The sequence below is a fragment of the Sminthopsis crassicaudata genome, chromosome 1 (assembly GCF_048593235.1).
Source record: "Sminthopsis crassicaudata isolate SCR6 chromosome 1, ASM4859323v1, whole genome shotgun sequence".
Taxonomy (NCBI): Eukaryota; Metazoa; Chordata; class Mammalia; order Dasyuromorphia; family Dasyuridae; genus Sminthopsis; species Sminthopsis crassicaudata.
This window is the reverse complement of record NC_133617.1, coordinates 509,654,539-509,678,089: the sequence shown is the minus strand read 5'-3', so window position 1 is coordinate 509,678,089 and position 23,551 is coordinate 509,654,539. Positions and strand designations below refer to the sequence as shown.

General features: G+C 38.0%; 1 protein-coding gene across 1 annotated transcript in view; it reads left to right on the top strand.

Annotated features, from left to right (window-relative positions):
• The first annotated feature begins 1,091 nt into the window (after nt 1–1,091).
• The window catches only part of ALKBH5 (alkB homolog 5, RNA demethylase), a 29,933-nt gene continuing 7,473 nt past the window's right edge, over nt 1,092–23,551 (top strand). Inside the window, exons 1-3 of the mRNA XM_074281554.1 lie at nt 1,092–1,296; nt 1,630–3,151; nt 11,299–11,379. Of these exons, the coding sequence (XP_074137655.1) occupies nt 2,427–3,151; nt 11,299–11,379 (806 nt within the window). The 5' untranslated portion in view covers nt 1,092–1,296; nt 1,630–2,426. The remainder of the gene's footprint in view (nt 1,297–1,629; nt 3,152–11,298; nt 11,380–23,551) is intronic.

Below are 23,551 nucleotides of genomic sequence, written 5' to 3'. Positions count from 1 at the left end.
ACACCGCAGCATCCTGTCTCATCTCCAAGGCTGGCGGAATCTTAAACTGCTACAAACGTGTTCTTTTTTTTTTTTTTTTTTTTTCTGTGTTACAATCAGGCAGGCCTAGCCCAGAGATAGTCCAACGGGCTCCACACTATCAATTATCAATTAGGAGTGTTTGAAATAAGGAGACCGGAAACAACTCTAGAGTTCAGGGGTCAGTTATGGCCAAAAGACAACTAGTCACCCCCAAACCCTTTCCTTTGCAGAGATCCAGGAGTGAGACACGCGCTTATTATTTTCTGACTTTTCCATTGTATTGATCACTTTTGCTGGGCTTTTCTATTTTTTCTTTCAAAATTATCATTAGAATGTTATTTATATATTTTAATATACTTATGAAATCTTATATTTAAAAATGGTTTTGATTTGGATGGCTCTGGGAGAAACTAGGGACAGCAGCAAAAAATGTGAATATAAATTCAATTCTAAAAAACACAAAAATAAAAACCTGTGACTTTGGGGGGGAGGGGCGGGAAGGCAAAACCATGAACTACTTTTCAAAAGAAAAAAATGTTTCCGGTTATCCATTGTTTTGCATTATCCGTAACAAAAGCTCTCGTCCCCAAGGATTTAAGGCAGAGGGCGCCCTCATCTACTTAGAGGCGCATTAGGTTTAGGATTCCCGAGGCTAATTCTCTGAGGTACTTTCTCTCTGCCAGGCGCGCGCCAACGACACCTCCAGCTGCAGACGTTCCCTAAGTCACGTCCCGGAGGCTACGGCGCTAGCGAGAGGGGTGCCCTCGCTGGTGCCTACTCCCCGCTTCTGGAGCGAGTCATCGCTCGAACTCACGAGCCGAGGCCGTGGTGCACATACAGCCGTGGCTGAGCCTGAGTTTGGAACTTTCCGTCCCCGAGGCTTCCTCCGTAGCCATACAGTAACAGGCAATAATTTAACTACCCACTAACCCCTGAGGGGTCCTCGACGGGGACGCAATAACTAGGGCGACCCTTCTGATTGACTGGCTTCTCCATCAATCAGCCACCGGAAACCAAGTCTGGAACCGCCCCCTGAGTGGCTGACAGACCAATAAAAGAAGAGCAAGCGCGAAGGGGGCGGCAATACCACAGGGTAGGTTGTGGCGGTTCCCCTGGTTGTACGTGGAGGGGGTTGAGGAGTCTACGGGTGTCTCGACGATGTCCTGACAAGGCACGGGAACAGTAGTGACAACGTGCAGAACCCTCCCCACACCGGGAAGGAGGTGAAAGGAGCCGCTCAGCTCCCGAGGAAAGTCATCCCAGCGCTGTGTTGAGGCAGGTTGCTAGGGGGTTCGTAGCCCTGAGGGGTTGGGGGAGGGGAGCAAACGACGAGCGGTTTTCCATGCGCATGCGTTGAAGTTGCCGCTGCCCGGGACCATCTTGACGCGCATGACTGAAGCCGGAGGACCCGCTGTTGCCGGTGGAGTGGCGCCTGCGTGGTGAGGATCCCGCTTAGGACAGGACTAGCCCCAGGTCTATAGTATGCTGGGCTGGCGCCCTGTGACGTAGTGAGGAGTCCTTTAAAGTGCTCCTGAAAACCCTGCTCTGCAGAGCGGAACCTGATCCCACTTAATTGGAACCTGATTTTTTTCGATTTCTGCTCCCCAGACGGCTGCTGCCATTGGGACTGTGGGATGAGGCGGCGGGAGAGATCTGGGCGACCTGGTGATGTGTTCTTCCCGTCAGCTGGAGACCTTTGAAGAGATCCCGGGAGGAGGCCCTGCTGCTTCTGTATGACATAGTCAGGCTGCTGCGGCTGAGGCCTCCAGGTGGCCACGGAGCCCCTCGAAGAGCCAGGAATCCGCCTGCTCGCTTGCTAATTCCTACCTGTCCTTCAACCGAAGAAGGGAAAAAAGGGGAGCGCGCCCGGACGATTCGGGTTTACTTCTGGCAAACTGGGCTTCGATCCTCGGATCTTGTCCTACCCCCATTGCACAAGGAGAGCTTCCAGACCTCCCAGGAGGAAGGGGATCAGAGCTGGACTGCGCTGACCTTCCCCACAAAGGTTTGCGGGCTTTATCGCATCCAAGACTAGAACCTGAGAGAAGATATCTGCCCTGACCCATCGCCCTCCCCAAAGGGGAGGAAAAAAACCCCCGTGAAGCATTGAAGCCGCACCGTTCTCAAATGCTTTGAGAAGGGACCGACCTATGGAGGATTGAAGGACCATCTTTCCTCCCCTTTCAGCCTTCCCGGCTTCCATCTCCTAGAGGAAAGGGGGATCCTTGGGACCTTAAAATCTACCTTTGGAGGGCTGTAGGCAAACCGTCTTTTTCAGAAGGAACATTCGCATACAGCTGGTGCAGGCCATGAATAGCAGCAGCACTTCCCACTCTCCAGTTCCCAGAGTCGGGTATCTAGGAGATCAATAGAGGAAAGGTGGGGGTGGGGTAGGAAGCAGCACTATGGCTGCTGCCAGCGGCTACACCGACTTAAGGGAGAAACTCAAGTCCATGACATCGCGGGATAACTACAAGCCCGCCGTGGTGGCCGTTGCTGCTGCTGCTGCAGCTGCTGAGCCCTACACCATCCCGGCCAAACGTAAATACCATGAAGACTCAGATTCTGAGCGCAGTGACTACGAGGAGCAGAAGGAGGAGGAGGCCCGCAAAGTGAAGAGCGGCATCCGGCAAATCCGCCTCTTCAGCCAGGATGAGTGTGCCAAAATTGAGGCCCGCATCGACGAGGTGGTGTCCCGAGCAGAGAAAGGGTTGTATAACGAGCACACTGTGGATCGGGCTCCCCTCCGCAACAAGTACTTTTTTGGAGAGGGCTATACCTATGGATCCCAGTTGCAGAAGCGAGGTCCGGGTCAGGAGCGGCTCTACCCACCTGGAGACGTGGATGAAATTCCGGAGTGGGTGCACCAGCTGGTGATACAGAAGCTGGTGGAGCACCGAGTCATCCCTGAAGGCTTTGTCAACAGCGCAGTCATCAATGACTACCAGCCCGGAGGCTGCATTGTCTCACATGTGGATCCCATCCACATCTTTGAGAGACCCATAGTGTCAGTCTCTTTCTTCAGTGACTCCGCCCTCTGCTTTGGCTGCAAGTTTCAATTCAAGCCCATCAGGGTCTCTGAACCTGTGCTGTTCCTGCCTGTGAGGAGAGGAAGTGTGACTGTGCTCAGGTAATGAGGGAAGGGACGGTAGGGAATCTGCCATCATTCTTTAATCCATAACTCTCAGCTGACTTCCATTATTTAAGATAATAATTACTCGTTGTAAATTTTTTTCCTTTATGATGGTTGACTTATCCTATGGGTTGAACTAGTATTCAGACTTGATCTTAAAGTGGGAAATGTTACCAGGAAAGTTTGCTCCTCTTCCTCCAGAAATGATGAAGAAGAACATTGCTAAAACTTAGCCTTAAGGCATTCAACACAAATGATAGGTAAGATTTTTCCAAGCTGGTAAAGCCTTAAATCCTTATAAAATGCAGGTTTTGTTTTCTTGAGTGTGTAGTTATTTCTCATAGGATCATAGTTCTGGAGATGGAAAAAGAAGAGGCACCTTGAGACCCAAAGAGGTTAATGATCGCATAGCACACAGTAACTATCTAAGGAGATATTTGAACCCAGATCCCCTGATTCCAAGTATAGCACTTGATCTCAGTCTTTTGTAAGGAGGTATGTTAGAGTGTCCTTTCTGAATTTTAAGTTTAGTATTACATTCTTCTGACCTGTTCTTTACCCTTCAATTAGAATAGTAACATATTTGCCTTATCATCGGATTTTAATGAGAAAGTAAAATTTTACTTTAAACTGCTTCATTCTAGCTCAGAAATTTCAAGAATCAGAAAAGTAATCCCTTATTTCTTAAGTCATAAGATAACTTGAAATCCTCTTATTTCAAAAAGCACCATCACAAAAAAGTAATGTTGATCTTAATTTTCTATCCTGAAAATCTTAAGTTTTAGTAGTTTAATCTTTAAAGTGCAGCAATGTATAGAGAAATGTAGTTCCATGGATTCTTTTTAGAACAGCATTGGGGAAACACTGTTTCTATCATTTGGGTGTGGAAATGGTTGTTGCTTCACTGTTTGTAGATGAGGGAAGAATCCTATCAGGTTCCAAGAGCCAAAATAATGCTGCAATAGTAGGGAATTCCAAACAGAGTAGTTAACTGAAGGTTGTTTGTGTCTGGGAAATAAATAAACAGCAGCAGCAGCAGTAATACTTTGCTTCTTTGTTCATCTAAAACACCATAGAAACCAGGATTTTGGATTCCACACCACTGAAAATCCAAATATCTGAGACTTGTTTTGTTTTACAGAATCTGTTTGTTTATTCCAATATAGACTTATTATTTATAGTACCTTTTAGGCTAGAAATTTCCAGCAAGAACCTCTCTGAAATTATTGACCCCAAATAGTTCCACGTAGCATGAAATTACTGTAGTCCATCCCCAGGGAGACTTACCAAAGGGCTCTTTAAAGCCAGATCTGTACAGATTTGTGGCAAGAACATATACTGGAGTACCTGTAAATTATTAACTTTGATACTTCACTTAGGACTTAAAATGCTTTCTGCTGAAAGTAGAATTTGTCATGTTATCCTTTTAGTTAATATGGTTAAAATATATGTGTATATGTATAAAATCATATAGCCTTCCCCCCAGACACAACCTTGCTTGGGAAAAGTTTTTAAATCATCCTAGTTGACGAAAGAGTTCACTAACAGAATTATACTATCAGAAAAATTTTTTATTTCTTTGAAAACTTTAGCTCAAAACACCCAAGTTTCTAATTATTTATTTTTAGGATTTCTAAAGTAAGACTTTTTTATTAGGATAGATAGTCTATGTGATGATGGCATTTAAGAAGAAACACTTGGAAATCTTCATCAAAAATTTGGAACTTGAAAGGACTTTAGAGAAGGGCTTTTTAATCTTTGATCTGTGGATAGATTTCAGGGGGCTTAGTGAATTTGAACAAAAAAAAATCACATCTTTATTTTCACTAATCTCTAAATTTAACATTTCTTTCAATTATTAAATAATAATTATAATGATTCTGAGAAGAGATTCCTAAACTCTACTAAACTACCCGAGGGATCCTTGACCCAAAAAAAAAAAAAAGGTTAAGAACCCCTTCTTTAGAGGTTATCTAATATGTGCTAGGTAGCCCTTACTTTATGATGAAGATATTGAGGCCCAGAGAAATTTTAAGTTATTTGCCCAATATCACACAGTAGATTATTAAGTGTTTAATATGCCAAGCACTGTATGTAAATAGCAGAGCTAGGATTCAAACCCAGACTTTCTGCCTCCAAATCTAGTGCTCTTATCCACTGTACCCTGGTGCATACTGGAAGCAAAGGTCAGCTTGATTCGTCTCCCCCTTTTCCTTCTTTCCCCCAAACATCACCAAGCTTGAAAAAGCAATAATTAGGAAATTTTATTTTTCAGAATTCTTACCTGAATTTCCAAAATGGGTTCAGATGCTATTTCTGAACTTTATCAATTCCCTCTATAGACAGGCAGAATGCTCCTCTAAAGTCTCTGACCTCTTAACATCTTAGTTTTTCTCTAAATTCTTTTCAATTGTCATTTAACTTATGGAGGAATCCTTATTTTCTTATTCTTACTAAGAATAAGCCCAAATATTCTACTTTCAGCTGATAGGATTTAAAGCTTCAGGTTGGACAGAAAAGTGTGTAATGAGTAGAGAATTGTTATTAAAATTTGGAAGATCTGGGTTCTAGGCCTACCTCTGACTCATACTGACTCTGTAACCTCAGGCAAGTCACCTAATATCTATTCTAGGAACTCTTTAAAATTATAAATTTCAAAGCATACAGTTAATTTCCTCACTTGGGAAATATTCCCCATATGAATGAAACCAAGACCAATTCAAATCCTCCAGCCTGTCCATTTAAGAAAAAGTGTAATAGGGGTGGGTAGAAAGGCAGATTCTCAGAGTAAGAGTTACAAGGACCTTAGATTATCTAATCAGTCAATCTCTTCATTATCCAGAGAAGAAATCTGGGACCCAGAGTAGAAGTGACTTGCCCAAGGTGACATGCAGCAGGCCAGCAAACCCTTTTGACTTTAGTCCAATACTCTTTCTACTGCATCATGATTTCATTTAGTAATTTCATTTAGCTTCATCCACATTACTCTCTTTTTGAGAATTATAGTAGGGGGTTCAAAAAAATTTTTAATAGTTGTCAGTATGTAAAACAACTTTTGAAGATCATATAAAAATATTTGAAGTGACAATGGAAATCTGTTCTAAACAAAAGTTTTGTCCTGCCTTTTGCTAAATTCACTTGGAAACTGCTGCCTCAATGGTATTGCGGCTCACTCATTTAGTTCCATCAGTAATAGGCTCTATCCTCACTTATTCTTTAATACATATTTAAGTACTTGGGCAAAAGAACAAGATAGGCCCCTCAACTCTATTCCTCCAAGATATTTATTATCTTCTTACCTACTTAGCAAATTTCTCTTTCATGCTTTGAGATGGAATTTATCAGACCAAAATATAGAAATTACATTTTTAATTGAAATAATTTCCTGGAGAGTTCATATTTACTGTTATTCTAGAGAATAGTATAAATTATGTAATATGAGAATATATAACATATTAGATTATATAATAATGTATAGTATTTTATAATATAAAATGAATTATATAAATAAGGAATCCTTATTTACTGTTATCATTATTAATTGTGGGATAAGAGAAGATATCTACTTACTGAAAGCAAAATTCAGCATTTGACTTAAAATAGTTCAAAAAGTGGGACAGACAGCTCTTAAGGTACCTCACTAATCCAGTTCAAGAGAAAATCAAAACAAAAAATAGCAAAAAATATTCAAACCCTAACGATGTTTTATACAAATGGAGCAAACTCACAGATGGTCTTGGGCCAGAGTTCCATTCTGGATTGTTTTAGGAAGGAATACATAGAAGACAAAAGAAAAGAAGTCAAATGTACTGCTGCTATCTTTCAGAAACTTCTGTGCATTCTTTTAAGTGCCATGGAAAAATTTTAGGGCTGCACATTGCACAGTTGTGGTCACAGCTTAACTCTAGTTCTTCAGAGGGTCTAATTTTGTTTTCAGAACTTTTCTAACTTAGAACATGACTGAAAAGAACAGAATGTGTTACCCTAGCACATAGAAGGTATTTAGTGTTTATTGATTGATTGATTATCCCATTTAATTAAGATTTTATGTATGCTAAAGTATCCTATCAATCATTTAAGTGTATGCTATGTTATAGATACTGCTGGGCACTAGTGCTACAAATATAAAGAATGGAACAATCTCTATGCTTCAGGAAGGAGATAGAGAAGGGAGGAAAGAGAAGGAACATATATTCCAATCATAATGGGACAGACACAGAGACAAGATGATGAGGAACAGGAGCAAGGCCAGTTTGCTTAGTTTCAGAGTGAAGGAGGGGGAGTGATGCCCAGTGAGATTGGAAAAATTGTTTTGTATCATATTGTGTAGAACTTTAAAAGCTAAACACACAAACATGTTTCAACCTAGAGGCAATAGGAAGCTATTGAAGTTTATGAATAGTAAGTAGGTTTACATGGTCAGATCTGCTCTAGATATCTACACACCATCTCTCTAAATATAACTGTACTACAAGCTTCAAAAAATTCTTTAACAAGCCTTGTAGTTGCTAAGCATAAGGGTTGGTGGAAAGGGTGGGAATGTTACGGAAGAGAATATAAAAACAAAGGCAAATGATAGTCTGGATATGTGATTGAACAGTTTGAGAAAAGGTTGATCACAGGCTTCAGAATTTAATGTTTTATGTAGTCAGAATCAGGATTAGGGTAAGCCCGACACCTTTTTAGTTTGAAGCATCCTCCTCTTTCCCCAGTCTTCTAAACTTTTGGAGTCAAACAAGCATTAATTCCTTTTTTTGGATTTTCTTTGTATTTTATATTTATATATATTGGTTTGTATGTATTTTTATGGCGTTTGAGGAATGTATGAACAATTTCCACCTGAGATCACTACTATGCCTTGGTAGAAAATAACTTACTTTCAAAAAGAAAAGCAAATATATTACACACACGGTTTATATTACTGGGAGTTCTTACGTTATTTTCCAGTAGATTGTAGCACGGGGTTGTAGCATACTGAGGTACAAGATTTGGGTTTGAATCCTGAATCAGACAGTTACTAGCTCAGTGACAGTGAGCAAGAAGGTCATTTAACTTCCTTAAACCTCAGTTTCCTCACCTGTCAGAGTGGAAAAAATATATGCATTGCCTACCTTTTAGGTAAAGAAAAGCATATCAGTCCTAGTATTACATAAATGTGAATAGTTACTTCTATCATCCACTGCCCCTAAGAGAACTGAGGACCCTAGATAGATAGCCCAAACCTATATTTTCAAGATGTCCCTCTGATCCTCTTTGGACAAACTTGACAAATGATGTTTTTGTTGTTGTTTTTGTTTTTTGCTGAGGTAGTTGGGGTTAAGTGACTTGCCTAAGGTCACACAGCCAGGAAGTGTTAAGTGTCTGGGGCCAGATTTGAACCCAGGTGGTCTTGACTTCAGGGCTGGTGCTTTATTCACTATGCCACCTAGCTGCCCCCAATTAGTGTTTTTAAGGAGAAAGCAAATCTGTCTTGATCATGCATTTTTCAAATCTTTTTCCCTAGAGAAGAGACTTAGGATGTGATACAAGGAAACACTGAAAGTGGTCACTGCTTTCCTATTTGATCAGCATAATAATTATGTAGGCTGACAGATATATGTAAAAACTTTCTTTCCTTTGGAGATAAAATAATAAGCACTGACTCCTTTCCACAGGCCAAGAGTGCATTGGACTTTGGATGTATTGAATTTCAAACTGGCCTGCAGCTTCTCTTAAACAGGCTCTCTTGCAATAAATAGGCTCCTTAGTGGTAAATAACCCTAATGTACTCTCAGCTCAACACTTTCTGATGGAACAAAGCTTAACAACTTGTTTCTTCTATGATTCTCTTTTTCTTTGTATATTGAAACAAATTATGTTCATTAATGATTATGATCATGCTAAAAACAATTTATAAAAGAATAGTATAGGCTCCTTTTTTTTTCTTTTTTTACAGACAAGATATTCTTGGAGATTGCCAAAGACTTACATAATCATACTGTGATAGGAAAGCCAAAGGTATAGTGAAAGCCTAATGATGAGTTTTAATACATTTTAGTAGCAGATGCTTCAACCATATGCCAGAATTAAAGCAACCACAAGAGGGAGTAGGAGTAGCATCTGAGAGGATTAAGATTAAGCTGAGCTAAAGGGTCCTAGAAGTAGCTAAACTTTTATAATCTATGATACTGCACACTTACATATTGTAAAATGATTGGAACAGTTAATATTATCCTTTTTCAGTTCTTTTGACTCATTTTAGTAGGAGGATGACATGTAGTAGTTTGAATCCTGGGGTTTTTTCTTTCTTTCTTTTAAAAAAAGACTAAAGAAAAATTGTTAAGTGTCTGGATTTTTTCCAGAATTTGCATTTTGACAAGCTTTCCCATGATAGCAAATTTGAAGATAATGTATTTCAGCTCTGTTACTGGCTAACAGGTTAATAACACTTTCATATCTAAGTATCTGGGAGGGGTGTTTGTCTAAAGCTGGTATCAGAATTCGTAGTCATTTGGAGATTGACCTTGTCCACTTTTCATGACATTTTTTGCTCTGGTAGATAAATTGACAAAGAAGAAAATGCTATAAGATTTGTAATTGTTCTGCCTGTCTAAGCTAGCCCAAAGGATTTGACTGAGACCTTTTTTTAAAAAAATTCAAGAGATAGGAGCCCTAAGTTATTTGATCCAAAGGCACCTGGATATTTCCAGAGTTAAATCAAGAATTGTGGTTTGCTCTGTAGTTTTCAATGGCCTCTGGTTTAGTTCAAGACACTCTGAGAAAATCTTTTATTGTGGATGTGATCTCCTGAGGCTAGACAAGAACCATCCTGGTAACCTTGAAGGGACACAGGGCTTGGAACCAGGTCAGACTTTCTGAGACCTAAGCCAAAAGTAGCCTGGCTCTTAGACAGAACATGGGGTGAATAGCTGTTTGCCTCCTTCCAGTAGGGTATCAGGTACCTTTTCTCTTTTTCCTGTTCTTTTTCCCTACCCCCATCCAAATAGTACCAGCCATTTTATAATATCTTGTCAAGTATGTCCAGGTTGAGTTTAGAGTAGTAGAGGCCAAGTGGACTTGATGCTAATACTACTTTTGAAAAGGACTTTCATCAAAACCTGAACATAAAACAAAGAGACTTAAGCATAGAATGATCCTTTATCACATGTCTCAATTAGAGGTTATTTTGGTTAAGCAAGATATTTAAGAGACTTTTTCTTATGATCAGAATGATTTTTTCAGGGTTTTTTAATTGATTACTTTGGACATGACAACTGGGAAAGAATTCTGAAGAACAGTTTGCTATGAAAGTTCTTAGCTATCAAATAGTCCTGGTCTATAAGCAATTTTGAATTATTTATTATGTTACAATAAATATAAAAAATGATAGTAAATCCTAAAATATATCAAACAGCTGATTTGGAGACTTTGGAGATGCAAGTGGTAGCTTTAGGGAAAAATGCTGTTGAGTTTCTCTTGCATACCTTCTGCCCTGCTGACTCATCAGTTTGTCTACCTTAGCTTCTATATAAAGCCAAAGAGTTGAGAGATAGAGTAGATGGTCTGAATATCTTTCTCTCTTTTCCTGTCCCTTACAGTAGCCTTAATTAAGCTAATCTGACTATTCCCATCAGTTTCTGCATTTCTGATTCCCTCAACACTGAGGATTAACAAATATTGAGTCTGTTCAGGGGGAAAAAAAAATTCACTAATTGAGAATTTTTTTAAGTCTTGATAGTTTTTTAATAGCTGAAAGGATTTTGAAAATAATATGGTATCTTGTAAATTGCTCAGCTTTTCCTTCTTACCTTTCCATTAAAAGTATTTGTCATATGTCCATGTGTTCTAAAAGTAGTATCTATATTTAATCAAGCTTGTTTTTGATAAAAGGTAGAATCTCCACTGAGAAGAAACAATTTTAAGTAATAAACATAATTGCTATATCCAACTTTGGGGACAGGAGAGAAGTTCCTTTATTTTGAATCATAAATGGATTTGGAGAGGAAGAATATCTGTTCAGGTTGTTAGCTTCCTGGCAGTCAGAATGAGCGACAGTATCCCAAAGGAAATGAGAAGAATCCTGATCAAAGGAAGTGATAATCATTTACCTCCAATCTTTTTCTTAACCTCAGCCTACTCTTAGTACATGCTATATTCTTTTTCAGTGGATATGCTGCTGATGAAATCACCCACTGCATACGACCACAGGATATCAAGGAGCGTCGAGCTGTGATCATCCTTAGGAAGTAAGTGCCAGATCTCAGTTTTGGGGTTGTTTTTTTCCCATTAAATTGATTGTAATATAACTTTACATCTTTCTGGATCCTCTTTGTAAATAACAACTATGGTACAGTTTAAGTCTGGGGAATATCTATGCACCAAGGGGTGGGTATTTGGCAAGAGGGGCAGCTTTAGCTTTATTTTACCCTTTTTTTATTTTAATTCTGTGGATGTAAAGGTTTTTCATTTGGAAGTTAAATACTTCAATGCAGGGGTTCTCAAACTATGGCCCGTGGGCCAGATGCAGCCCTCTAAGGACTTTTATGTGGCCCACCGGTTATGGCAAATAGCTTGAGGGGCAGAGCTAGAGTGTGAGTTTTTGTTTTTACTATAGTCCAACAGTCTGAGGGACAGTGAACTGGCCCCATATATAAAGTTTGAGGACCACTGCTTCAATGAATAGATAGAAGTGTGTTATCAGTATTTAAAAATATACTAAGAACAAAAGATTTCAGAAAATAAGTTCATTTTCCTATTCCTAAAAAGTATCTCAAAGTTCTTATTGCAACTTGTAATATAATTTTTTTCTTCTTTAAAAGTTTAATTGATATATTTTAAAAGTATTTTAGATACTACTTTCTCAGCCTTTCAGTTATCACAGTTTTTACATATGGTAGGGCAAACAGTAAAGGAAACTAATCAGATGGCTAAGGATTTAATTCTGTCCCACATCATCACCATTTTTCATGTAGGGAATTCATGGCCAACTTGTGGTAAATTTAGGCTATAGAGGAAAAACCAGTAAGTGCTGGCATGTCGCCTGTGGCCGTGTAATTATCAAATAAGTAAACATAGAATCATAGAGCTGTAAATCAGAAGAAACTTTTAAAAAGCATCAAGTCCAGTCCCATCATTTTATAGATGAGGGAAACAGTCTCAGAGGTGAAAGAAAGTACTTGCCCAAGGTCACATCACTTGTTTAGTGGCAGAACCTGGACTGGAGCATAAGTCTTCTTATCCTCTATGCTGTGGTGTTCAGAAACCATAATTAGAATGCTCTTTTGTAACTTAGCCTATTTCTTTTCTTCTTACTAGGGCCTCCTGGGCTTCAATTCAGTTTGTAATAGTCAGTAAACATTTATTAAAAGCCTCTTTATATAGTAGGTACTGGAAATATGGTGATAAATGACAAGCCTAGCTTTTAGGAAATTTATATTCAATTATAGTAGTTCAGACCTTTTTGCTCACAACCATATTCTTTGCCATAAGTAATTGCAGTACATTGGAACATTCTAAGTTGGTAGTGCCAAAGTAGAATAGTTGTGTGACTTGAGAATGCACAGTTATCTTCAATAAGAATGCCCTTTTTTTGTTGACTTTGCTGCAAGTTCAAGGTCTGACAGTTTTAAAGTTAGAGTGCACATATAGACAAGTTTTGTTTTTGCACATGTTGTGTTTACCACATTAATATGCTTGGTAAGATGTATGTTAAAAAATTTTTTTGGGGGGAAATCTCTTATTTGCAGTAACATGACACCCAAAATGTCATGGCATAACTAATAACACTTGAGACACATACCCTTTTAGAATCACTTTTCCACTAAGGAATATAGATCTATGCAGATTAAAGGGTAATATAAGAAAGAGTGTTATGGAAGCAATAGAAAAATTCAGAGTATCTTAAAACTTTATAAGAGGCTACGGTTTTCCTAACTGCAGGAAATACTTTTATTCTCAGCATGTAGCACAGTTCCTGGTACATAGTAGGCATCTGATAAATGTTTGTTGATTGATTGATATGCCTTTTTACCTTCCTGTTCTACTTACTACTTTCCCTACACACTTCATTAAAGAAAAGGCTGATCACATGAAGGTTATCTGTCATGTTAACAGAGTGCTGCCTGATTGTGTCAGGCTTTTTTTTTTGACAGGTGGGGAGGTGAGGTGTCTCACTTGTACATTTCAAAATTCTCGGAGTATAATCTTCATTTCTGAAAGGTATTAAAAGATTTCCTCCAGTAAAATCTTTCTCTTTGCTTTCTCTGGGGTGCTGGACTCTTGACTACTAGGAAGCCTTGGAAAGTTGTACCAGAGGATTTCAGGTATAAACCTGGTGACAGATTATGAGTCTATCTGCCAAAGATCAACCTACCTAAATTTAGAGAAGCTTATAGCTTAAAAGGTTGATTATAAGGTAGTGAATCTTTTTGGCTATAGCAATTCATAATCATTGTGTACTAATGTGTCTCTTAATTACTCTCTGCAGTAATTGTAGTATATGATCAAATGAAAATGCAGATCCTTATTAACAGCAGCCTTTTTTTAGTACTTAAAAATTTATAAAACATGTCATATTATTTCATTTGTCTTAAAATACTAGGAGTTATTTAAAGTATAAGAAACAGGCTGTGGCTAGGGAGGTCAGTTGCTCAGAGTTTTACAGGAAATATGTAAACTTAAGAGGATCTGCCAGCACAGAATGGAGGTTCACTGCCAGTGAAGGCAAGCCAGGTGGCAAAGAAGAACCCTGGGCATTTGGCAAGGTATTGGCCCCTGACACAAAAGCCAAGGAAGTAGCAGGCCAGTGACAATAGCATCTCAATGAGATCCAAGAATTACTTATGATAACAGGAATTTGAAAGGGTAGGGCTACACCACTTCATATGTGCCAGTCAGGGAGAATCTCTGACGTCAGGTCTGTGTGCTGGTCTTAGAACCAGTAGTTAATTATGTTTTCTGTTGTACTAAAATAAGTATGTGGTTTTAGTGGTGGGAGCATTGTCCACAGAATTAGGAGACCAGAACACCAAAATCAGCCAACATATCAGCAGTGTCTGACCAGGGTATAATGTTCCACACTAGTGTCCCCTAATTCTTCAGAAAGAGAGGAAAGCTGGCCATGTAATCAGCTTGATTCAGGGTCAAATTCAATGATTCAATTTAATTTTTGTTCCTTCGTTTAGATTGTTTTTATTATTTCCCAGGTTCTGTTTGCTTTACTCTTCGTCAGTTCATATTCCTCCTTAGTTTTCTGAATTGAAAAAAACCCTTTCTAATGAATAATGCTGCACTTAATTAAATATACTACTATATCAAGAGATAACTTCATCCAATAAAAGTAAATCTTTTTAATTATTCAACAATTTAATTTATTTTATTTAAATTAATTTAATTTTCAAAAAAAATTATTTTAATCACCTACCTCTTGTGCAGAACACAGTGTGCTGGAGATATAGAAAATTTAGATAAGACATAATCCTTGCTGTCAGAGATTTAAGAAACTTAATCTAGGGGGCAGCTAGGTGGCTCAATGGATAGAGCATCAGCCTTGAATTCAGGAGAACCCGAGCTCAAATATGGTCTCAGACACTTAACACTTCCTAGCTGTGTGACCCTGAGCAAGTCACTTAACCCCAGCCTCAGAAAAAAAAAAAAAAAGAAAGAAAGAAAGAAAAGAAACTTAATCTAGTACCCCTGGATGACAATGTGTTAGGCCTTCTCTGTGTAGCATCTCTTTTTTGGATAAGTAGCTGAACTAGATAGTCTTTAAGATGATAATGTCAAACTCAAATAGAAGTAAAAGCTATAATCTATACATACACTGTGGCCTTCATATTGACTTAGCTTTAAAATGTAATATTATCCATGTTTTATTGTATTTTTATTTTGTTAACATATTTCCTAATTATACTTTCATTTGATTTGGGCTACACTTGGGAGTGTTGTGGACCATCCTTCTCTGCCTATTCCAGGTGTTGCAAGGTTAAAATAATAACATAGCAATATTTTTAGATACATAGAATAAATTGAAAATTCCTGCAAAAATCAAAAAAATAGAGTAGGTGGAAGATGGTCCAGGGTGACACATCAACTAGTGTCTTCACACATTCTTATTAACCTAATCCAGGTTTCTTAGACTATGCTAATTATTTTTATGAGCAATAAAATATGTTTAGAACATTAATATATTGGCATAGAGCATATCTTAATACGTTGAGCTTTCAAGAGGGATTCTGAAGACCCCTTAAAATTCTGTCTGGTTTTGCCTGTGGTAGTGATTGCATAATCTACTGTGTTGTGAGAGACTGTGACATGAGACCCAGCCACATCACTTGAAATAAGAGTCAGCAAATGCTTGCTGATCTTTTACATAATCCATGTCATGTAACCTCATTGAAAACATCTATTTCTTTCACATGCTATTGTATTGGTGAAGCTAGAATTTCTTTTGTATCCCATCATACATAGTAATGTCTTAAGATAAGGCAATAATAGCTAAAAAAGTTTTTCCTTCTGCTATATAATTGAAAAGTAGTTTTTTCCTTTGGAGTTGACATACTGACATATTTCTATGATTATTCCATGGAGACATGTGCAATGAAGCAAAAGGTGTTTCATTTGTTTATAATATTCATGGTACCTATTCATATTAAATATATTCAGGGGCTTAAGACAGTATGTGCCTATGTACATTATCTTCATCCTTTCCCATTTGATTTTCCCAACCCTCTACCCAGGATGTAGGAAATGGGATTTTATTTTAGGGTACAAAGTAGAGAGAATAACTGACATTTACACATACTTTTAAATTTATAAAACATTTCACATGTGTTCTCATTTCAGCAACCCTGTGCGGTATATAATCAGGTTTTTATACCCATTTTACAGATGAAGAAATTGAAGCTCAGGTGACTAATCCATAGTTACAACTATTCTGAGAGATGTGAAGTTTGAACTTTTCTATCTCTGGATTTCAAGTCCATTGTTGTGTGTCTTCCTGTAATCCAGGAGACTCCTTCAGGCATAGCTTGCCTCAGGGAACTACTTGAAAGGGGTGTTCATGCTGACCAATTTGGTCACTTGACTCTGTCAGTAAATTTTAGTGTCATGAAGTCTATTTGCATAATTGCAAATATGATGGATCATAAAGTTTTTAGTGCAAATATTAGGGATATACTAAAACAGAATACAAAATTTGACTTTTGTGCCCCTCAAACAGCTAGACTTTAAGAGGAATTTAAGTAGCTTGTCCTCTGGGGTTTAGTTTTATAGTATAAAAAATACTCTACACATAAAAGTATCAATACATAAATATCTTTCACTAGCTTCTGGTGGTATTTTTCTATTACTCCAGTTTTTCCAAAGCTCTTACAGCCAATATAGGGTTTCTGATTTGAGTTGAAAATTAACCTTCTTTTAAAGTGCTTCCGTATTCTAATTCACCAAAAATCCAACCAACTTGGTTTCTATTTTTATGGCACTCATTTTAAGTTCCTCAGTAAAATCTTCATGTTTTAGAGAAACAGTGTTGTTGCATAACATCAAAGACTTAAAAGAACTTAGATTCTGCTAGGGCCTAAGCTACCAATTATTATTTGGCATCTTCAGCAGCATACTGAGATTTGGCTTAGTTTGTTGGCAATTTTTCTACCACCCGAAGGTATTAATGGTTCCGGAAAAATGTGCTCATAACTGTATAAGTATAAGCAACCTGCCCCCAAACAGTCAGAAGCAGTGGCATAGTCACAATATTAGGAAGGATATCCCTGTGGCTTATATTGTGTGAGAAAACTAAGTAGAACAACTTTATAGGAATGAGTAGTTTTTTCTAAGTGGAACAGAACCTCTCTAGAGATTGGGAAATAAAGAATGCAAAGGACATGGCCAAGTTGAGAGACAGAAAAATCAGACTTTTATAAAAAGTAGATCACCAATATTCCTGGGCCCATGAAGGGATCACCATGAAGTGGTGAGCCAGCCTGCGTCCATCAATTCCCTAGAATCTGTTAAATGATTTGGAAAAGTATTAATAATCAAACTGATAGGGACCTGAGGTATTCAACTATTCGGATCATTTAAAAAATGAGAAAAAAGTGCTTAAGATTGATCTCTCTCCTAATTATCAATTGTTGCTGCTACTTTTTTTAAAGAAAGAAGGGGGCATTAAGTCCCAAGCTGATAACTCACTTGATGGGTTTAGTTAGAGCAGTAGCTACCACTCCCAAGAAAATCAGCTCACTTATCTAAGATTGCTGAATCCTTCCTTGCAAAGGATGACCCCTAGAGACAGAAAACTTAAATGTCTCCATCTCCTAGAGGTCCTCAGGAAGACCCATTTTATTCTGCTCTCCCTTCCCAAAATAATTGGGGGATATTATGTGGACAGATGTCTTCAATCTGTTTTGCTACAACTGAACTATCTGACCCAGCTTTTAACAACTATTTGCCGGGCAATATACTAGCATATTCATGAAATACATCACACTTATAATCTTTTCCTTTTTTCTTATTTCATGGTCTTTTTTAGCCCATACCTGGAATTTGTCTAGTTTTAAATGATGTCCATAGGTTCTAGAGACGTTTTAGTTTCAGTTTTAGAAAATTTCACATTGGGAGAAAGCATTAAAAGAACAAAATTTTGGATTCTCCAAATGATCTAAGTTTGAAACAAGTGAAGTAATTTAATTTCTATTCCTGTGCCTGCTGCCTCATCTGTATAAACTCTGTTCTTTTGTCTAAGATTCTCTGAACTTAATAGGATGCTGTTGTGTTCTCTCTGATATATTTTGACCTTAAAAACATGCCTATCGGTAGCAACTTGTCATGGAGAAAGTCTGGAAAGATGCTCTACTAGAAGAATGCTATACATTCTTTAGGCACCTAGCAAAATGAACAGATTGAAGGAATTGGTAACCTCACCTCATCTGAGCATTAGCACTCTGTACCAGCTTACTCCCAAATGAAGTAAAGGTACTGACCCATACTTTCCATCCCTAGAGCTTACAGAAAATACCTGTCAGCATAGTACAGGCATTTGGAGGGAGTAGGGCTATAAGAGCAAAAAGATCTTAATTAAAAGTGGCAACTCTAGTTTTGTCCTCTGTAGTCTCCAGAAGAGTAGAGAAGACAAATAGCTGGTCCTACTAATATGGAACAGGATGGGGCACCATCCCCTATTTGTACTATTATGAAACTGTTTATCAGTTGATATGCCATAATATAGAATCCCAGACTCAAAAGAATCTTGGAAGGAACCAATCTCCAATCCAAGATATAGATAGTTCCCTTTATCCTAGAGAAAAATTGTCTTTGCATGCTTTCAGTAATAGGAAGCTTATTATATAACAAACTTTTTTATTACCTGCTCTAGGTGGTCTTGTCAAACTGAGAATACTCTAGATCCAAGTTTCTTGTGTTACTAAGGGATGGTGAATTATTACCTGAAGAAAAAAAGAGTTTCAGAGAATTGAAGTGTACAAATATCTGTGTGCCATACCCACAGCAGGTCAATTATGAATGATTTGGGATATTCATGAAGCATTTACAACTAGAGAGGATGAGGAGCAGAGTGAGAGGCTTCTTGTAATGAGGATGTTGTTATCCTCTTGAATATCTGCAACTTTAGGATTAGCTTTGGCTCTCTTCACCTTGTTAGCTTGTTGTTTAGAGTTTTGGGAGTTGTCCAAAGTTTGATTCTTTGCCTCCTATCTATCCAGATTAACCCAATTTATGGTGCTTTTTAATTATTTTGAGATTCCACTGCTAGCATTATATCTTTGCTAATAGTGGGGACTACCTCCATCTTTAACATACTGTTGGGCCTTTCAGGAATTTTGGTTCCCCTACAAAGACCAGGGACTGGCTGCTGCTTTTTCTTCCTTTCCTCCAAATTGTTGAAAGCTAGAATAAAATCACCTTCTCATGAATTTCTCATTCTAATCTTAATTCAAATTTGCTGTATAGTCCAATGATAGGCTTAAGGAATTAAAGGATATTTTTTCACCATAAAATTGCCCCAGATATGATAAGGGGGCAGTCTATATTCTCATGGTTAGTATTTGAGTAGAGACAGTGATTTAGGGGAGAACTGAATTTACTTCTTGAGTGAACATGGAATTGCTCTAAATGGGATATTTAATGAAAAGACTTGTAATTTTAATTAGGGTCATAAAAATCAAAATAAATAAAGTTATAGCAATTCTTTGGATTTGCAAAAAGCTGTAATTCTTTTTTTCTTTTTTTTTTTTTTTAAATTTTTTTTTATTCATTTTTCCAAATTATCCCCTCCCTCCCTCCACTCCCTCCCCCCGATGACAGGCAATCCCATACATTTTACATGTGTTACAATATAACCTAGATACAATATATGTGTGTAAATACCATTTTCTTGTTGCACATTAATTATTAGCTTCCGAAGGTATAAGTAACCTGGGTAGATAGACAGTAGTGCTAACAATTTACATTCACTTCCCAGTGTTCCTTCTCTGGGTGTAGTTATTTCTGTCCATCATTGATCAACTGGAAGTGAGTTGGATCTTCTTTATGTTGAAGATTTCCACTTCCATCAGAATACATCCTCATACAGTATTGTTGTTGAAGTGTATAGTGATCTTCTGGTTCTTCTCATTTCACTCAGCAACAGTTGATTTAAGTCTCTCCAAGCCTCTCTGTATTCCTCCTGCTGGTCATTTCTTACAGAGCAATAATATTCCATAACCTTCATATACCACAATTTACCCAAAAAGCTGTAATTCTTTCAATACTACTTACCAAATGTGATTTAAGAAGGAAGACTTCTTATATTTTATACATTAGTTTTACTTGGATCTCAGCTTTTTAAGTGATCACTTGAAGGCTTTTCTGGAACATATAAATTAAAAAAAAAAACTTTGAGAAAACTGACTTTTAACACCACTTCATTTTCTTTCACATCAAGGATTCTGTCTAGTTCATTATACCAGGCTCAGTGGTTATAACTTTTATCTTTAGAATAATCCTATAACGTTCAATTTGCCATCTGGAAACCTAGCTTAAAGTCATCTTGACTCATCTAATAATACTGTGAACATGAGCAAGTCATTCCAACTTTTTGACTCTGAGTTGATTTATTTAAAATTCTTTCCAGTGTCCTAGCTCTGAAGTTCTATGAGAACATTTTTGAAATACTAGTTTTTCTGAAGTATTCTTCTTGTCTTAGAACAAACTAGAATTTAACTCTCTACCCATTCTCTACTGCAATTTCTGTAGTGGAGAATGGGTAGTTGTAATGACATTTAGCATAACAAATTTATCTGGGTTTGCTAGTGATTCCAAGAGCTCCAAGACCAAAACCAGGGTTGGGTTGTTGTTTTTGGTTTTTTTGTTTGTTTGTTTGCTTGCTTGTTTGTTGTTTAAGCTTTTTATTTACAAAGCATATGCATGGGTAATTTCCCCACATTAACCCTTGCAAAACCTTTTGTTCCAAATTTTCCCCTCTTTTCCCCTCTTTCTTCCCCCCTCCTCCCCTGGCTGGCTGGTAATCCAATACATGTTAAATATGTTAAAATACATGTTAAATCCAATATATTTATACAGTTATCTTGCTGCCCAAGAAAAATCAGATCAAGAAGGAAGAAAAAGAAAAACTGAGAAAGAAAATAAAATGCAAGCAAATAACAGAGAGAATAAGAATGCTATGCTGTGTTCCACACTCTGTTCCCATGATTCTCTCTCTGGGTGTAGATGGCTCTCTTCATTACTGCATAAGTGGAACTGGTTTGAATCATCTCAATATTGAAGAGAGCCACGTCCATTAGAATTGATCATTGTATAGTCTTCTTGTTGCCATGTATAATGATCTCCTGGTTCTGCTCATTTCACTTTGTATCAATCAGTTCATGTAGGTCTCTCCAGGCCTCTTTGAAATCATCCTGCTAATCGTTTCTTACAGAATAATAATAATCCAGAACATTCATATGCCATAATTTATTCAGCCATTCTCAATATGATGAGCATCCATTCAGTTTCCAATATCTTGCTACTACAAAAAGTGCTGCCACAAACATTTTTGCACATGTGGTCCCTTTCCCTCCTTTTAAGATCTCTTTAGGATATAATCCTAGTACAAACACTGCTGGATCAAAGGGTATGCACAGTTTGATTACATTTTGAACATAGTTCCAAACTGCTCTCCAGAATAGTTGCATCTGTTCATAGTTCCACTACCAATGTATCAGTATCCCAGTTTTCCCACATCCCCTCTAGCATTGTAAAACTAGGGTTTCGTGTATATCTTTCTTATTTCAATAGTAATCTTACTGACAGCACTGATTTCTTAAAGGAAAGGATATGTCGTCTTTTCTAGAACTTAAAAGAGAAGATCCATTTTTTGTCTTCACGTTTACCTAGCCTTAAATTATTGAATGGCTGTGACTGCAGACACACTGAGACCTGGGGAAGACCTTAATTTAGAAAGACCAAGGTCATCCTGGACTGTTGTCAATCGTCTTGACCTTTTTCTTGCCACTTGGTTTTGATGACTCCAGGGAAGAGACAATGACAACTTTGCACAGCTCTGCCTTACTTTCATCCAATTCATGAGCACGATGAGACATCGTCCGTCTGGTGTCTAGGTCCTCTTTGACAATGAAAGACGAACAACATAACAATGTAAAATCTAAAAATGTAATGGCTAGGAATCACGATTGTTAGAATGTTTGCCAAAGCTGTGTTACGTGATTATCTACCTTTGACTAGATTTAGTATATGGTTCATTATTAAATAGAATTATCAATTTGTATTGAAAGCCAAATGCTCTTGTGTCAGATAGCAGAATTGTGGTGCAGAATTATGGCTCTGCTTGGGAACATATCTGGAATACAAATTATAATGCTGGCTAAAGGTCTGCAGGTGATATCTTTCAGAATTAGCACAAAGCACATCACCACCATCAGACTTGCTTGCTTTTGCCAAAAGACTGCACTTTGATATTCTTTCAGGATATATTACCACTGCTTCTCTAGGGAAACAAGGACTGATTGAGACCTTCAACCTTCTAATTACCTGCCTTCCTCAGTGGAATGCTTCCCATTCTCTTGTACTCTTCCACATTGCTAATTCCATTGGTTAGCAGACTCTTAACTTTTCAATCTCCGTACATCTGTGATCCCAGATTCTGAGCTATCAAAGAGACTATCCTTGCCCCTTTCATTGTACACTATAGAATCCTAGCTGTGTGATTAACAAACTTCCATTTATCTCAGATGTATTCCTCTCATGCTTCTCCCATTTTCTGGCACTCACTGGCTCCCCATAAAGACACTTGTCTTTCTAGCTGTCTTTTCCAGGACTGATTGCATTCTTTCTCTCTCTAACTCATTGTGGGGAAGGGGAGGTGGAATCAGAATACTTTCTTCCCTGTTATCACTTCACTTAGCAGTTTCTCTTCCCTAAGGTTCATGTTTTCTACATTTATCATCCAATCCCAATCATGATGGTTATCTCCTGACCTTCACCTGGCAACCCTCTAGAATAATCACCTTTCTTTCTCAATTCAGTGCCAAGACTTCTGCTTTTATATTAGAAGATGTTCCCATACCCCATCCCATAACCCATTCCTCTGGTCTACTTTAGCTCTGCACAGGCACGGTGACAATCATTATCTATAAGTATTCTGTGCCCATGTTCAAGAACTCCAAAATTCCTATATCAGAACAGATTCTTTTATCTGATCCTAACTCATTCCATCTCTTCCTCTGCCTTCCTGCTCTTGAATCAATTTTTGGTCCTCACCATTGCCTCCAGCCCTCCTACCCTGATGCTTTTCTGAACTATCATAGCTACTTTGGTTTCACTCTTCCCTCCTGACCCCTAAATGAACCAGTTTAGCCCCATCCTTCCCTCTGCTCTTGAATCCTTGGCTTTCTTGTTCTGTTGCCACTCATGATTTGTCCAACTCCAGCCCTGGCTTACTCCCATCATCTGCTTCTATTTATGTGCTGCTAAATGGAACCACAGAAAAATCACACCAGTATTGACTGTCCTCCACTATAAATTTATGTTATCTAATCTCAAGTGGGCTGCAGTCTTCATCCCTAATTGACTCTTTTTTTTTTTTTTTTTTTTTTTTTTTTTTGAGGGTGGGGTTAAGTGACTTGCCCAGGATCACACAGCTAGGAAGTGTTAAGTGTCTGAGACCAAATTTGAACTCCTGAATTCAAGGCTGGTGCTCTATCCACTGCGCCACGTAGCTGGCCCTTCTAATTGACTCTTTAACTCACTTACCATAATGACTTACCTTCTCAGCTGAGGACCTCATTTAATACTCTACTAAAATAATCAAGGCCACTGACCACTAGCTCCTTCTCCTTTCCCACCTTACATCCTGACAAAATACCCTACTGTCTCATCCTTGTAGTCTTTCCTCTTCTTTGAAAATAA